Genomic DNA, 16,520 nt, shown 5'->3' with positions numbered 1-16,520 from the left:
GCCTAGTTGTTACACTCTCTTTCAGGACAATGGCAAAGTTACACAGGAGTCAGGAGGACAGATGATACGATGCCAAGGAAGATTATTTGCTTGGGGCCCACGTGGTGAATGTTAAGAAGTGTGCAAACCAGTTGGCTCACTGTGGGGATTGCCGGCAGAAAGTGAGAAAGCAAAACAGCACCAAAGAATACTAAGTGCCTCCGTGTTAAACTGGCACGTCTGCTGTAGTTTTCATTTTTGCAGATTTACAAGGCGAAGATCATAAGCGTATTTCACATAGCTCAATGGTTTCACTGAAGGAAGAGTCCGTGTTAGGTAATAAAAGACGGCTAGATCTTAAAGGGGGGGGGGGAGCAAGCAGTATGAAGTAAGGAAGCTTTTGTTTCACTCCCGCTTCTCTGAGCAGCAGCAGTACATTCACGGCAGCCTCTCTGAGGTCAGTCTCCTTCAAAGAGGAGGGCACTGCCTTGTTATGTATACTTAGCATGCTGCCTTGCAGCTTGTGTGAGAGGACGGGGCAAGAGGGCCTTGGTCCTGAGGTCACAGAGGTGGAGGAGCAGACTCAAGAGTTCAGCAGCAATGAGCAGGAGCAGCAGCCATAACTGGACATTTCTGTGCCCAGTAGTAAGGAAGTGGGGAGAAACATGTGTCTAGAATATAAATTCTAGGTACTCTGTGGAGCTGCAACACCAGTTTGGCATTTTAGTGGCGGGGTTCCAAGAATCAAGTTAATGAGAGGGCAGAGAGAGACTTGGGGTGGGGGTGGGGAAGCAGGGGAGATAACTTAAGATAGCGAGCAAGTGGAAAATGTGGACTATTCCATAGAACCTGCAAAAATACATAGGCTGTTTGCACACACCTGGTGCTTGTCTTGCCCTACTGCTGGGAATTTCCTGTGAGCCCTCTTTTATATTCCCAGAGCTGCTGATTCACACACCGATTGAGTGTTTTCAGTGCAAATTAAACTTTTTCAGACAACATGGATTAGACCAGGACCAGCCCTATCATGAGGCCGAGTGAGGAGGTTGCCTCAGGAGGCAGATGCTGAGAGGTGGGAAGTGGACCTGCACCCCCTAAGCTAGCCTGCCACACTCAGATGTAAAGGAAGATACTGTACCTTCACCAATGCAGAAGTAGGATTCAACTGTCTGTTTGGTCAGCTTTTGGACCTGCAATGAGAGATGTGTCACCCTACGTTTCACATCAGGGAGCAAAATGTATTGAGCCAGCCCTGGACATGTTATCTCACTCTTGTGACTAGTTCAGTATGCCAAGAATAGAGGGCAGCCTGTATTTGAAAGTCTGTGGACTGGCATGCAGACAAAAGAAAATATTTCTTCACAAAGTGCATTGTTAAACTATGGAACTCTAGGATACACTGGACCTGTGGGAGCAGACATTAAATGGTTGTGTGAATCAGCATTGCCTTCTTTAAACTGTGTTGTGCACCAGTTCCCCCTCCCCACTTACAACCTTTTAATGTGAAGGGCTGCTGATGGTAAGAACCAACAGGCAAATTTGAAGCTAATATTTGTTGCTTAATATATTCAATCACAGCCACCTGAAACAGACACTAGATTTTCTTCGCTATTCTATCCACTAGTAAAAATGATGGCACGTTTATATGTTTCTCCAGCTGCTTCTGTTTCCTGAAAGACTGAAATAGTTTTCTCACATCGACAATCAATTTTAATAGCTTCTCCCCAGTGCTGTTATCTATGACTGCAATTTCAGACACACATACTATCAGGCCAAGGATTGGCGAGAAAGTAGGAATCCTAATACTCAGAAACTTGAGGAAAGGCAAAGTGTTACCAATCCATATCACTGTCTCCTCACTAAGGGGTGGCTTCTGGGAAGGCACCCCATGGTGAAAACTCACAGGACGACTGTTCTTGCAGCTGGGTTTTAACATGTGCCTGTTTGCTGACAAGGTGTAGCAGGGATGCCCAGATACATTGCAATTCTGCTGTCTGAAGCAGCATTTATATACTCTTAGAATTGTAGAGTTGTGTCGCTTTTGTTTCACATAACAAGCCAAGCTTACTTTATTCCTTTTGTGTGGGAACTTCTTGTGGGCATAGGGTAAGGATAAACACATATTCATAAATATTCTGAATAGCACATTATAACTCTTGTAAAAGATCCCAAACCTCTTTGTAGTGTGCTTGCACACTCAGCCTCCGAAGTCTCAAAGCACTTCAAACCAGTTGTTAACACTTTCCCCAAGTCTAAATTTAGAAGTGAGAATAAGGTGGCGGCTGTTGCCTGTGAGACACTAAAAAGATATGTAAGCTTTATCATTGACACGTAGTCCACCTGTGAGGTAAACAGGAGTGTTTCATAGCTTTCAAAGCATTGCCTGGAAGACAATTACCCCATGTGAATAAGAAGTGTACTTCACTGTTAACGGTGCACGCAGGAGAATGGCAAAATGGAACCTTGTTAGGAATATATACACAAGAATAATAGTAAAATGGTACATGAGCCTGATGTATAAACCTCAATAGCATATTGATAAAGAGATTCCATTGCAAGTCATCTGGGCAGTTTAACCAATAAAATTTATCTGCAGCAATTGTGGGGGACAGGAAACAAGAAGCCAAGTAGAGGTGTCAATATGTTGTCACTGTTACTAATTGAGGGGGAAACTGGTTTTTATACCAGGTGTGGGGGACCTGTGGTCCTCCAGATGTTGCTGGATGACAGCTCCCATCACCCATCACCCTTGACCCTTGGCTGATGGGAGTTGGAAGTCCAGCACCACCTGGAAGGTCAGAGGTTTCCCATGTGTTCCATACCATCAAATGTATCTTCCTACTAAATAACTTTCCAGAGGTCCACAGCTACCTAAGCTTTTAGCCTCTTGATTTCTGTCCTTGGAACTGTTTTGCTTGGGCTGAAGCTTCCAGATTTCAGAAGGGTTTGAGTGACTTTTTTATTATGATGCTCTTCTGCCCCCAAAGCAGCCTCTCAAATGGCCTCTGAAAGCAGCATGCAGTAGATGCTAAAAATATCGTATATTAACGTGTGCACATCTGCATCCCGAAATGTTGCAGGTTTTTTGTTTTACTGATCCTGCTGCTCGGCTTTAACAGCTGCCTGAAACATAGAGTGAAGCAGGTAACGCTTTCCTGGTCACAATAGGAAATCCTTCACCTGCTTTCTTACTGGATGTCAAGCTGCTGTGCTAAAACAAGGAGCCACTTTAAAAGTTTGCAATCCTAAATACTGCACACTCCATCCCATTCATTATATCTTAGCATCTTTAGTTTCCCCCTATTTATGTATTTTGAAGGTTATCATCATTGAATTAATTCATCTCCATGACCCTTGCCTTTGCAAGTGGGTGAGGGGCTTTGAGCTTTTGCTGATTGCATATTTAATTCATATGCTGAATTACCCATGCAAGTCTTATTTTTATACATAATCATTGTACAGTAAATGTGGCGGGGACGACTGTGAGCTGCTCAACCATTATTTGAGAGATGCTATTTTGGTTATTGGCCTTTAGATAAACTGCATCAGCACAAAATGGGCCACTGTAATTTCATGTCTGAGATGCTCTGATTTGGATGTATTGAACTATTTATATTTGCTGCATCCCTACTGTGTTATTTCATTAATCACATAACAAGCCTTCCATTTCTCTACAGAACACACTAACTCTAATTATCTCTCTACTGCACAGATGTTTCCTCATTTAGATGTTTGCTGCATAGCCATTTGTCACTCTGGTTTCCACATATATTTCAGTTTGCATTATATCACTCTAATGCCTTTTCTGCATCTGAGCCCTCAGGGGTTAATATGTCCCCTCTGGGTAGCAAGTAGACATATGTGGCCCAGATAGGTGCCTCTATAAAATGGATGGCTTTGTCCATATGGGGACTGTTTGGAAAAGATCTATTGCCTTTGGTTGCAATTCTGCACAGACGTGTGCTGATTGTATCTCAGTGACTCAAATGGGATCTAAGCTGCCTAAATGGACGCAGGATCTCAAGCTTTGGCAAGAGTGATTACCCTGAAAAGGGCAGCATGAAGTAAACGTTGCTTGCTTTACGAAGATCAAAACATGCTATTAATTAGAATAATGCTTGCTCTAGTTAATGGTATATATATGCAATGCCCTGCCCCTGTAACAATAAAAACAAGGATTTAAAGAGATGATCCAGCATTTTGATCCAGCAATAGGAATGATAAAATGTTGAACTAACCAATTGTGCTTAACTTGTGTGGTTTTACTTTTTAAGATTATATATTTGTCCTCTTCCAAAATGCAAATTAACATATTCCAATAAGACGAGTGCCTATATGTAGCCCAAGCCTATGCATGTCTACTCAAAAGCAAGTGCCATTTGAGTTCCATGGTGCTGTCTCTTAAGCAAGCATGCATAAGATTGAATCCTAAGCATGCTTACTAGGGTGTTAGCACCGCTGAACACAATTAAAGATTTACTTTTTTAGTATTGACCTGTCAGTTTGTGATCCTAAGCCCATCTTAAGAATGCTCACTGAACTCAGGGAGCATTCTTAGTATCACATTGCATATTGGTTAAGTTTTAACCTCAGGTGGCAAAATGGGATGGGCTGCCCCTCTGTTGAATACCCAACATTTGGACTTTGGTTGTGCTCTAACTAGGCAGTCACCTTCTGTTGATAGGACCTTGATCGCCTTTGTTCCTTATGAAGAGAGACCCGGACATAGAGCAGGATTAGGCAGCCAGAGCTTATCGAATGTTTGGTTTTCCTTGGCACCTTTCATCCAGCAGGTACAGGGTTGTGTGTCCAAGACACATGCTTTTTGTATGTTGCTCAAAGGCAAAGTCTATCATTGCAAAAACCCTGCAGCCAAAATAGTGTGTCTGCCTTTCCAAAACATATCATACCAAGTTCCAAAGCACTTTCCATTTCTCGTTATCCCTTACTCAATCAAATCACATGCCAGGAGCAAAAGCAGAGCCCTACCCTTGCATTCTTTTCCAAGAAAGAGCAGCAAGAGGAGCTGTAGGACCACCAACAGCAGTGATGTAGCGAGATAGGTTCAGCAGAAGCTCTTTAGCCACAGCAGCACCCAGCCTTTGGTAACATGCTGTGACATTACCTGCAAGGCGCTTGAAGATACAATTGATGGCATCTATCCTGATTTAAGAACCCACATTTAGAGCAGTACCTATAGCAGGAGGTGTCCAGACAATAGGGTCGTATTTGATCAATGGGCATCAGTTTTGAGGGCCTGGTGATTTTGACAAAGGTGCTTGGACAGGTTTCGCTGACCAGTTGTGTGCTGGGGCCTTGCTTGTCTTGGCCTATTCCATCAAAGAGGGATGAAATGTGTGGGTCTAAGGAACTGTTAACTCCTCATTGTGAAAGCAAATCATAGGAGCCAACTCCTAGGGGCCAAGATCCCTTCAGTCCCCCCAAAAAAATATTTGAGGGGACCACCCTCAGATGAATCTGCTGCTCAGTTCTGCATTAGCTGGAGTTTCCAAACAGTCTTCAAAAGCAGTCCCACATACACAATGTGTTGCAGTTTACAATTCTATGAATCTATTAAGATCTAGTTGAGATTCCTGCATTTCAGGGGGTTGGTCTAGATGACCCTCAGGGTTCCTTCCAACACTACAATTCTGTGGTTCAGTAATCAAACCAAAAGGTTACCAGACCATAAGATATTACCACTCAGTGGTCTCATGTTAAGTAGTGGTGGTAAAATTGAACCCTACAAAGTCCCACCCTGTAGATCCTACTACAGTTGTACCTCAGGTTAAGTACTTAATTCATTCCGGAGGTCTGTACTTAACCTGAAACTGTTCTTAACCTGAAGCATCACTTTAGCTAATGGGGCCTCCCGCTGCTGCCACGCCACCGGAGCATGATTTCTGTTCTCATCCTGAAGCAAAGTTCTTAACCTGAAGCACTATTTCTGGGTTAGCAGAGTCTGTAACCTGAAGCGTATGTAACCTGAAGCGCATGAAACCTGAGGTACCACTGTACATTGTTTGGTGCTCCCTGAAACCACTTTCTGGAGTCAATTGTGCAAATAAGACTGAGAACTATTGCAAAGCATTGCTTCGCAGACCCAGCTGAGGCAGCCGCTCCAGAAGGATACTATGCTCAACTGTATAAAAAGATGCTCAGGGTGAGGGATCTAGGAGAATCAACAGGATCACACCCTCCTCCCCCCCCTCCCAACGAAGGTCATCCTACAAGGTGGAAAAGGCAATCCCGGTGCCAAACTCAGGCTGAAATGGATCCAGAAAATTAGTATCTTCCAAGTGTCTAGTTCTGGTCCCAAAAGGACTAGACGCCCCTACCACCCTGCTTAACTATAAAAACCACGACGATATATAAATACCCCCAAGCCGTTTCAAGACAGCGAAAACGCCCGCCTTGTGTCTCCCCTCCAGTTGCGGAACAGTAAGAGTTGACACAAGGCTTCTCCTTTAGACTCCGGCGGCGTTGATGAAAGGAGGAAGATCCCCGAGTATGGAGCATATACTTTCCATCTTCACACGACCACCACCCTTTAAAAATAAAAACCAGGGTGGCCCTCAGAGAGATTCCAAGGGGAAGAAGTACCAGCAGGAATATCCTCTACTTCTCTCTCTCCCCCCCCCCCCCCGCTTTGGTGGTGCTGCTGCCGCCAAAGGCTCAGCGCCTGACTTCTTCCAATACAATACCCAGCCGCCGCACAGCAACTTCTCCCTTCGGCTGTGTTTGGCTAGCGGGCTGGCTGCAAACAGCAACCTTTTCCCATCTTCTCCTTCGCGGTGCTGTGACTAAATCTCCGCTCCAACCCCGATTCCGCCCCCGCCCCCGCCTCCTCTCCCTCTCCCGGCGCAACCCAGCCCCTTTCCAGGTCTCTGGAGTTTTCAGCACGTGAACCTCTTCACTGCCTTATGTTTCACAGAGAGAGAAAGAGAGACCCTGCAGTGCAAAACGAGAACAAGGGCAGCAATCCTTGCAGCTACTCGGAAAGTGGGAGGGAGGCTCCCCGGCTCCCACCCCACCCGCCTGCGCCGCATCAGCCCTGAGGGGATCCCTCCCCCTCTTCTCCGACACGCGAGCACCACCGTAAGCGCCCAGTGAAGCCGCCTGCCGCCGAGAAGACTCGCTCCTGGCTGGATCCTTCTCTCCGCCCCCGCCCCCACCAGTCATCCCGCCGCGCTCCCCCGACTGCCCGTCCGCCAGGACAGCCGAGTGTTTCCAGAAGCCGCCCGGCTCGGGGAAGAAGGAAAGTGGAAGAGTTCGGGACTCTCCCGCGTCCGCGCACCCCTTTCTTTCCTTCCCCAACACCCCCCCCCCTCCGTCGTCCCGCTGCTGCTTCGGAGGCGGACGGGAGGAAAGCGATGCTGAAAGGGAAGAAAGAAGGAAAGCAGCGGCAGAAAGACCGGGAGCTTTGGCATAAATAAACAAGACTAGTAATAGAAGGATCGGCGGCTGTGTGGGGGGGGGGGGCAGCCCCATCACGCCCTGCAGCGCTTCTCCGGAGACAGAAGAAGGAGCGCAGAAAGAAGAACGGAGAGTTTGGGGTAGGTCGGTGGTCCCCGCTCCGGGGGCGCCTCTCCCACAGCAGCCCGCCGCCGGTCTCCGCCTTTCCCCGCGGGAGGTCGGTCAGTGGCCTCTTCTCCTCCTCCTCCTCCTCCTCTCCGCACAGGAGACAGGCGGGAAGAAGCGGGGCCTCGCCGCCTCCGAAGCAGCCGGGCGACCGTCCTGCGCTCTCCCCCAAGGTGTCGGCGCCAAGGCGGGCGGTCCCGTCGGCTCCTCCGCTCCAGGTGCGCAGCGCCGAGCTCCCGTGTGCCAGGAAGCCCGGCGTCCCTCCGTGCGCCCTGCCGCCCGCTCCATGGCGAGGGAAGCGCAGGCTGAATCTCTCCGCAGGAGGAGGAGGAGGCGCCGGCAAGAGCAGCCTCGGCGGCGGCTCCGCGATGCCCCGCTGCCGCTGCCACTGCTGTGAGGGCTGCAGCGGCGGCGGCGGCGGCGGCGGGGGCTCCCCGGGCGGCGAGGCGGAGGGCGGCCGGGGCCGGGGCCCCAGCATGAAGTCGCTGCTGCTGAGCCGCTTCTTGGTGCTGCTGCCCTGGATGCTGCTGGTGATCGTCATGCTGGACACGGGCGGCAGCCACCGGGCGCCCCGTCCGCCGCCCGCCTCCTCGCGGCAGCCCCTGTCCCAGCCGCGGCGCCGGGAGGCCGAACTGCCCGTCATCTACACCATCACGCCGACCTACAGCCGCCCGGTGCAGAAAGCCGAGCTGACGCGCCTGGCCAACACGTTCCGCCAGGTGGCGCGCCTGCACTGGGTCCTGGTGGAAGACTCCGCCGTGGGCACCGAGCTGGTCAGCCGCTTCGTGGCGGGGCTCCTGCGCAGCGGGGGCCCGCCCTGCACCCACCTGCACGCCCTCACGCCCAGGAGGTTCAAGCGGCCCGGGCAACCCCGAGCCACCGAGCAGCGCAACGCCGGCCTGGCTTGGGTCCGCCAGAGGCACCAGCGCCTGCCTGCCCCGCAGCCGGGCGTCGTCTTCTTCGCCGACGACGACAACACCTACAGTCTGGAGCTCTTCCAGGAGGTAGTGGGCGCGCGGGAGTCCGGCCGGCCCAGCGGGGAGGGAGGGAGGGAGGGAGGGAGACGCGCGGAGACGCCGGGCCTCCTTTTGGGCGCCGAGTTTTCCAGCAAAAGTGGCGCGCGACAGAGCCGCGGGCGCTCTCTCTCTCTTTTTTTAAGTGCTTCTTGAACAAAGCAGACCTACTTCAGTTCTGCGTCCCATGGAGTTGGGGGGCTCGAACCCTTTTCCAAGTGTATACAGGGACAGGGTTGTAGCCTCAGGTAGGCCCGTTTCTACGCGCGCGTGTTTTGCTTTAAAGTCAGCTCCGCTTTGTCCGGCGAGGCGCAACTTTGCAAGTCAGCGTGCCTCGCCATAAAGGCTCCTCTTGAGCGTCTCTCTCCCCCCTCCAGTCTGCAGCGTCGTCGTCGGCCCAGTGTTGCCCTTCCCTAACCATGGACTTTGGTTACAGGTAGGTAGCCGTGTTGGTCTGCCATAGTCAAAACAAAAAATTCCTTCCAGTAGCACCTTAAAGACCAACTAAGTTAGTTCTAGGTATGAGCTTTCGTGTGCATGCACACTTCTTCAGATACACTGAAACAGAAGTCACCAGACCCTTCTATATAGTGAGAAGGTGGGGAGGGGTATTACTCAGAAGGGTGGTGGGAATGGGTGATTGGCAGATAGCTGTGATGAGCCTGTTGACGACTCTTAACGACTGCAATAGGTCTTACAGGAAAAAGCAAGACATGGACTTTGGGTTATTCCTACCAGGTTCAGCTAATCACGCCTCGGTGACCAGGCGGCAGGCCAAGCCCTACAGGTAGCGGGCACCATAGCTCCTTCTCCGACTCACCTCCTTCCCCGTTTGGTTTTCCCTTCAGCTTCCTTGCCTGCCTTGCTTAAGAAAAACAGCCTGGCCTGGATGGAGAGCCTCTTGTGGCTCCTGCTGCCCCTTCACATAACTTGGTTGGAGGGCTTTCTCCACCCTCGACTTTTTTCCAGGCTTGCAGTATCCTGGGTTCCATCAAGTTTTGCTGTAGGTTCGCCACGGTGTGTGAACCAAATGTTTTCCTGTTTTTAAGCAGGATCTCATTTGAACCAGAACTTAAAACCATTGTTTGTAGTGCCAGCACTGGGGCCTGTGGATTTTTTAGGTCTGGACTTCCCCCTTCAAACTTTTTTTATTGCTAATCATTATTTGTGTACACCACCCAGAGAATGTTTTGATTACTAAGAGGCATAGAAATTGAGTTGATAAATTAATAAGGTATATTAAGGGAATGTATTTGAGCAGGTGCAGAGTAACTCTCTCAGGTAATGGTGACTAACCTCTCAGTTACTTAGGACTGGGAGGAAGAGTTTCCAGATAAAAGGTCCGACTTCCAGTTATGTTTTTACTTTCTGACTAGCTGTATGCCTTCACTAAGACCAAAAGCTATGTGTAAAACCTTCCCTAGATTTTATCCAAAAATACCTACTCAATGACAAGACCTGTTATTCTGTTCACTCACAACTCCAACAAACTTTTGCAGATCAAAGGTAATTCCTGCAAGATACCCCCTGCAACTTTGGCAGTAATGCCATGATTTGGGTGTTTTCAAAACAAACTATCTAGCCTTAGAGCCCCAAGGTAGCTTCCAGAAGGTCCTTGCAATAAAATCATATTAATAACTCTTATTGCAGTGCAGTCCTGTGCATGTCTACTCCATAAAGTCCTTGGAAGATTACTCCCTGCAAAGTGCAGCCTTAATAAGCAATGTTAAGGTAAGGGTCTAAGAGAGCTCTTTGATTCCTAAGCCGATTCTTTTTCTGCCTTGCTGAGGAACTTTCGTCACACACCACAATCCCTTGCCAATTCCCTTGCTGCAAATTCCTCTGGAATAATCTATCCATTCTCCCATAATTGTTCAGTCTTTAGAGTCTCCTTGTTTCTTTCTTTCAAAAGTGAAAAGCTCATTTATATAGTGACTAAACGCACTGTAACATGTCACTGGTCTATGAGTAATTCCTGCACTTCATTCTGAGGTCTTGGTTGAAGGCAAGCTTTCCTCTCTCCCTCTCTCTCTTTTTAAGTGGTGGCTGCTGGCAAGTGTTTGCAAAAGGGCTGGGAGATAACAGGGGCAGGTTTTTAAGGGGGAGACATCATAGGGAGTGCAAGTAGGATAGTGATGAATAAGAGTGTAATTTTGGCAAGGGAAAAGGGAGGGGGCTAAGTATGCAGAGGGGATATAAATTACCATAACTCATTCAGAATGGGAAGCCTTGCCAGCTGCTGTGTGTGTATTACAAGGCACTCAATAAAAGCTCAATAGAATATAACCCCCCACACCTAAGAATGCCCAGGGCAGCTCCACAGAACTCAATGCCATTGACGTCCCCCACCCCCGCTGCAGCCCTTTGCTGACCCAAGATGGGGGCCAAACATGCTTGTGTGTTGCAATGTACTGGTGATTTCTCTCTCTTTGCAAGTAGGCTAGGTGCATTAGGAATCAATAGATTAAAGCCAAGGCACTGCGGAAAGATGCAGAGCACATCGAGTCCCTGAAGAGAGAACCGTTTCAGAAAGGCTGCTCAACCCTGCTGACGTGTGTTTAGATTTCCAAATATGTTTGGGTCTCTTTCAATATACTGCTGGCAGGTGTTCCGCCTGTTCCCCACCAGCACTTCCCATTCAGTAGAAGAGCTGTGCTTCCTTTCCTTATGTGGAGGCCTTTAGTTGCATTGAAATCCTTTATTGAAAGTGTCTAACAGGGAGATTATTATTTTTTTTAGTTCTGTTGCTTTGGTTTATTTCCCACTAAATTGTGGGGGACCTCGCATAGCTCTTTAATGCTGAGAAAGTTCAGGCTTTCGTCTTCTTGGCGTGTAATTATTTCAACTGTGCTTTCCTTTTGAACTGAAAGCTCATGGAGCTTTTTTTACTTTGGGGGGCGGTGTTGTCTGAAATCCGGTCCCATTGCCTGAAGCGGTGCTGAGGCAAAAAAAGGCTATTGAGAGACAGACCTCCATTCTCTTTAAAGCCTAAATGGCTCTTGTAAATGAAAGCACTAATTACGCAGGAGAGGGAGGAATTGACTGTAGCAAGAACCGGCACAGAGTCACAATGTTCCAGTTGAGGTCGCTGCTGTGTAACCCTCTGGTGAAGAGATGCACCCACACTGCATTTAGTATTTTACTTGTTAGTCATCTCTCTCTACCTCCCCCAATTTAACTGGCTTTTATTAAAATCAAGGTACTAATGAGATCCTCTCCAGCAATACTGCTTGTCAGTTAAATTGCAAGGCTAAATGCGAGAAGATAAAATAAGCCAATTGATGTTGAGATGCTTCTCTTCTGACAAGATGGCTAAATTCTTTATGTGTGTGGGCACACAAGCACACACACATCTTCAGTGCAACAAGGGAGAGGTTTGCTCTGAACAAGCTCCTATTCACTTAAAATGCATGCACTGAAGAGCTCAGCATAGTCACATTACAAGGAAGGAAGAGACAGACAGAGAGAATGTTTGTGAGACTACTATTCATCTCTCCTCTATCACTGATAGAGATAATCCCTTTCTGAGAAGGGAATGAATTTGTCATATTGTTAGGTGTAGGAAAACAGATAATCTTTTCTTATGTTGTTCTTATATCTTTCAATTTTTTTAAAAAATATGTAGATTTCTTTGAGAAGGCGAAGCACATTTTGCATCCCTGGTAGGAGGAAGTTGAGAGATAGCCTTTTGTTTTCACATCAACCATCAATCAGAATTTGTATTGGCTACAGAAAATGATTTCCTTTTCAGTGTTCCATTCACCCCTTTCTCTCTTTCTGCCAGATCTTGATCAGTTTACAAAAGCTGTACAGTACTGGTTTTCCCTTTGGTGTGAAAAGTCCAGGCTTGTGATATGAAAGAGAAATTCAGACATACTTTCTTTCATGGAACTGGATTAATGGCAGATGAGAGGAAATTGATGCCTAATGTGTCCTGCGCCCCTCCCTCCGGCCGCCTCCCATTAGCAAATCTGGCTGCTGATTCTCTGAGCCAAAAGGAGCTCTGATTTAAGAACCATTTCAAAAGTGGAGGTTTTGTGGTTATAACACCAGTAGGAGATGTCTGAAAGAAATTGCTCCATCCCAGACCTTCCCTTTCTTCATAGCTGTGCATGAAAAATGCTACAGTTGTCAAACTGAATAAGATTAACTTCTTGCCAAGCAAACCTACTTTGTACGCTAAATTTTGCGTAAAGCTAACTAGATTTCGAGTATTGCGCGTTGCAAGTTTGTGCAAGTCTTATCACATGCTTTGAGTCCAGTGTATTTACAGTGTTGCAGCCCACATTTTCATAAGTTTATTGCAGAGCTACAAGTGTTGTGCACTGGAATCTCGTGCAAATCGATACCTTTGCACAGTCCATTTGCACAATGCGTTCCTTAACATGTACAGTTTTGTATATTTTAGTGTATTGTATAATTTCTTCCATGTGTCCCAAGTCCTGATTTTCAAAATTTTGTCTACAATCATGAGTGCTGGAAACTTTGTGTGTGGTTGATAACAGCAATATTCAGAAAGCCAAGTTCTCTTCAGGGCAGGGTTCAGGTTGCATGCTGGACAGCAAGCAATGGGTGAAGACAGACATAAATAAATTTGGAAGCCACCTTTTGTTTTCTATCCATTTTGATTTCAGTATTAATTTAAAGACTTGAATAAGAAGACAAAGTGGCAAACAAATGTTACAGTAGATAAAAATGCTGGACACCTGATGGTGGTGGTGGTGGGAGCCAATAATAAAGGGGCCAAGCTTATTGAAGTGTGTGGGCAGGCTGTACGTATCTTAGTTAAGAATCAAAACTGGCCGGGAGCAGAGCTTCCTTCCATCACTGAATATCTCACACCTGCTGTTCAGTTTAAGGTATATCTCCTTCCACATGAACCAACAGCCCTAAATTTTATGTGAGATTCGTCCAATATCTTTAATAATCTATGTGAGTTAAAATGAGCAATGGAGATGCATTCCAACTGACACAAACAGTGTTGTTTGTCAGAATACATTCCTGAATGTAAACAGATTATGATCCTGGTCAGATCATCACATTATTCCTGAAGCAACCTGCAAGCTGTTAAATGCTGGTGAAATGGAAGTAGGAAGCTCAAGCCTGAGAAAAATTGGGCTCATGAAAAGAGGGGCCTGTCCCCTTGATTTCTTCCCACAGAACGATTGTGGCTAAAGTGCCTGCTGTTAAAAAGAGCTAAAATCAAATCTGCTATTGGGGGGGGGGGGAGGGAAATGCAAATACAGGTGAGGGGGGTGGAAGGTGCTACAAATTTGGTCAGGCCATGCAGGGAGGCAGGAGGTGTTAAAACTCTTATCCCACAGTTTTCCTGATCTGAATCCTCACCTCCTGAAGCAGCTGCTAGTAATGATGATCATCTGTACTTCTGTACTACAATATTGTATACATTTAGCAAACCTAGACCCCTTTGTGGTAGAGGTGTTATGAAATGGAATTCTGTGGGCTAGTGGTATGATTATACTTAAAAAAAAAGTTATGAGACCAGTTTGTAGGATTTATCAGCTTGTGCTTTTCAAATGTGCTCATGCCTTATATGGTTGATAGAAATATATTGTGTAGGTTAAAGAGAAAGTGGTTATTAGAGCTGTTCCAAAGATGGGTATACCTGATCCCTCCAAAATTAATACTGTTGCTTCCCACATTCTCCCTCCTCTCCACCCCCTGTAGGTTGCTATACTAATAATCAGTTTCTGGACCACTGTTGAATGGTTGCCATGGTAATGGTTAGTGCCAGTTTGAGTTTTCTGTCTCTGCCTTTCCATCTGTAAATAATCTTGCATAAGTTGAATTTGCCTTTTTGAGAAGAGGAATGGCAAACTGTTAAAACTACGCAATTATACTATAATGGTTTAATTTTTTTTTAAAAAGAAGAAACGAACCAATCGGTGGAAATAAATACTGGCAACCTGTTATTTCTAATGCAAAACCACAGATGTCCATTGATGGGGATTATATTTAGGTTTATTACTTCAGATGTTGAGCAAAGTGTCATGGTACCCACCCATTTTGTAGTAAATGGTGGTTTTCTAGTTAGAATCTTTTACGTGACAGTAAGGGGAAAACTTACATATTAAGTGCTGTTGCTCCTCACTTTAGCACAACTTTAAAAGCAAGCAAACTGGGAGGCTTCAGTGCTGAGTGGAGGACTGGCATGAGTGGGGGGCTGCTTGACCCTTTGATGTCAAGACATCCCTACTCAAAATCCCCCCCCAGCTGCTTTTTACTCTCATGAGGGAAAACATTTGGACCACGAAAATGCAGTTTGCAACTACAGAACCCCCAGGAAGCCTGTAAAAACTCCTTGGTTTCTACAGGATAAATCTTTTCTCATACAGGGCAGTGATTGTTAAAGGTAGGTTAGAAAGCAATGTTCCAGCAACGTTCCAGCAGAATACATGCAACAATTCATAGCTTTTGGAGTTGATGGGTAATATTTATTAACTTATTCTCATTTTTTATTTTCTAAATTGAGCACTAAAGTGTAATTTATGTACATTTCTTAAGCTATACAGATAAGAACTAGCCATTTTTCTTCTTCCCATGTATGGACCATTGAACTGCTGATGCTTTTGTAAAGGCCAGCAATGCCCATTTCATTATTCCCGCTTCCTTCAGCCTTTAAGCATCAGTTAACTTTCTTAAGAAAATGTTAATTTTCAGAACAAACTAGTGGAAGAATCAAAGGCTGCCCTCTTTATTTGATCATCATTACTGAGGTTTCTGTACAGAGCTATTATAACCTCTCCTTCGTTTTTACTGTAGGCTGTTTTATTACTTTGTGCAACAAGAGGTCATTCATGCTATTGGATTTTCTTCACCCTTTGCTTGGAGTGGGAGATAGCTATATTGAGGCTGTCGACAACTCCTTTTGACTGCCAATTGTATAATTCCTAATGGAAAACTTGTAACAGTGAAGGCAATGCCTTTTTAATTCCATCTCTATGTAGAATGTCACATAAAAGTAATTCTACACAACCTAAAATACTGGAGTCTCAAATAACTTAGGTGTGAAGGGGCCTGATCTGGTTAGCTGTTACAGGAACCTGCAGGTGTGTCCTATTGTCCCATGGGCGCAGCTCTCTGCTAACAGGAAGATGGCTAATAGTATTGTCAACACCAAGGGTACCTAACCTGTTGCCCTCCAGACTCTGTTTGGCTCCAGCTCCTATCAGCCTGAGCCAGCCTGGCCAGGAATGATGGGAGTTGTAGTCCAGGAACATCTGGCGGGCCACAGGTTTCCTACCCATGGTCTACACTGAGAAGCAGCGGATCTCTGGTTTTGGATTGGCTCTTCCCAGCCCTACCTGAAGATGCCTGAGTTTGAGCTTAGGATCTCTTGTGCACCAAGAATATGCTCTACAACTGAGCTGTGCCCCTTCTTCACAGGCAGGGGTGGTGAACCTGTGGCCCTCCCGATGTTTTTGCACTCCATGCTCCATTGTCCCAGACCATTGGCCAAGCCAAGTGGGACTAATGGGAGTTGGACTCCATCTACATCAGTGGGGCACAGCTGCCCCGCGCTACCAAAAGGAAACTCCCCGAGCTTGGAGCAGTGGTGCAAGAGAGGATGGGGGCAGGATTCAGTCCATATTTTTGTTTGCTTCAGACATAGGAAGATTTGGCTTGCCTGGTGGATCATTTGATGACTTGTAGTATATCATTAATAGGTTGTTTCATTAAACTCCCAAGCAGTTTGATAGCAAAAGCAAATGACTTTCCCTTTCTTCTTTCAAAACAGGCTATTAGAACCTCTGGTGATCTTGTGCAACTCAGGTGTAGATTGGCACACATTTTTATGAAGGTTATCCCTGAAAAGAGTTCATGGGCTTCAGTGGATGGCAAGCTCTGCCCCTTGGGCCACCACTGGGTGTCTGACTTTGCCCTTTCTCTGCTGCTATTTTGTGACATTGTTGATCCGTTGATCAC

At 46.6% G+C, this 16,520-nt stretch overlaps 1 protein-coding gene across 4 annotated transcripts in view; it reads left to right on the top strand.

Annotated features, from left to right (window-relative positions):
* B3GAT2 (beta-1,3-glucuronyltransferase 2) overlaps positions 1 to 16,520 on the top strand; it is a 156,685-nt gene that overhangs the window by 125,796 nt on the left and 14,369 nt on the right. The window contains exon 1 of one of the 4 annotated variants that reach the window (XM_081857375.1): positions 6,862 to 8,564. The exons of 2 other annotated variants lie outside the window; for them this stretch is intronic. In XM_081857375.1, coding sequence (XP_081713501.1) covers positions 7,929 to 8,564 — 636 coding nt within the window. In that variant the 5' untranslated portion in view covers positions 6,862 to 7,928. Of the gene's footprint in view, positions 1 to 6,861; positions 8,565 to 8,802; positions 8,822 to 16,520 lie in introns of those variants that run through there. One more of the 4 variants, XM_081857378.1, reaches the window with a different exon arrangement.

Source organism: Podarcis erhardii (assembly GCF_964252035.2).
Source record: "Podarcis erhardii genome assembly, chromosome: 3".
Classification (NCBI taxonomy): Eukaryota; Metazoa; Chordata; class Lepidosauria; order Squamata; family Lacertidae; genus Podarcis; species Podarcis erhardii.
Note: the sequence above shows the minus strand (reverse complement) of the source record. Positions and strands in the feature narration are given on the sequence as shown.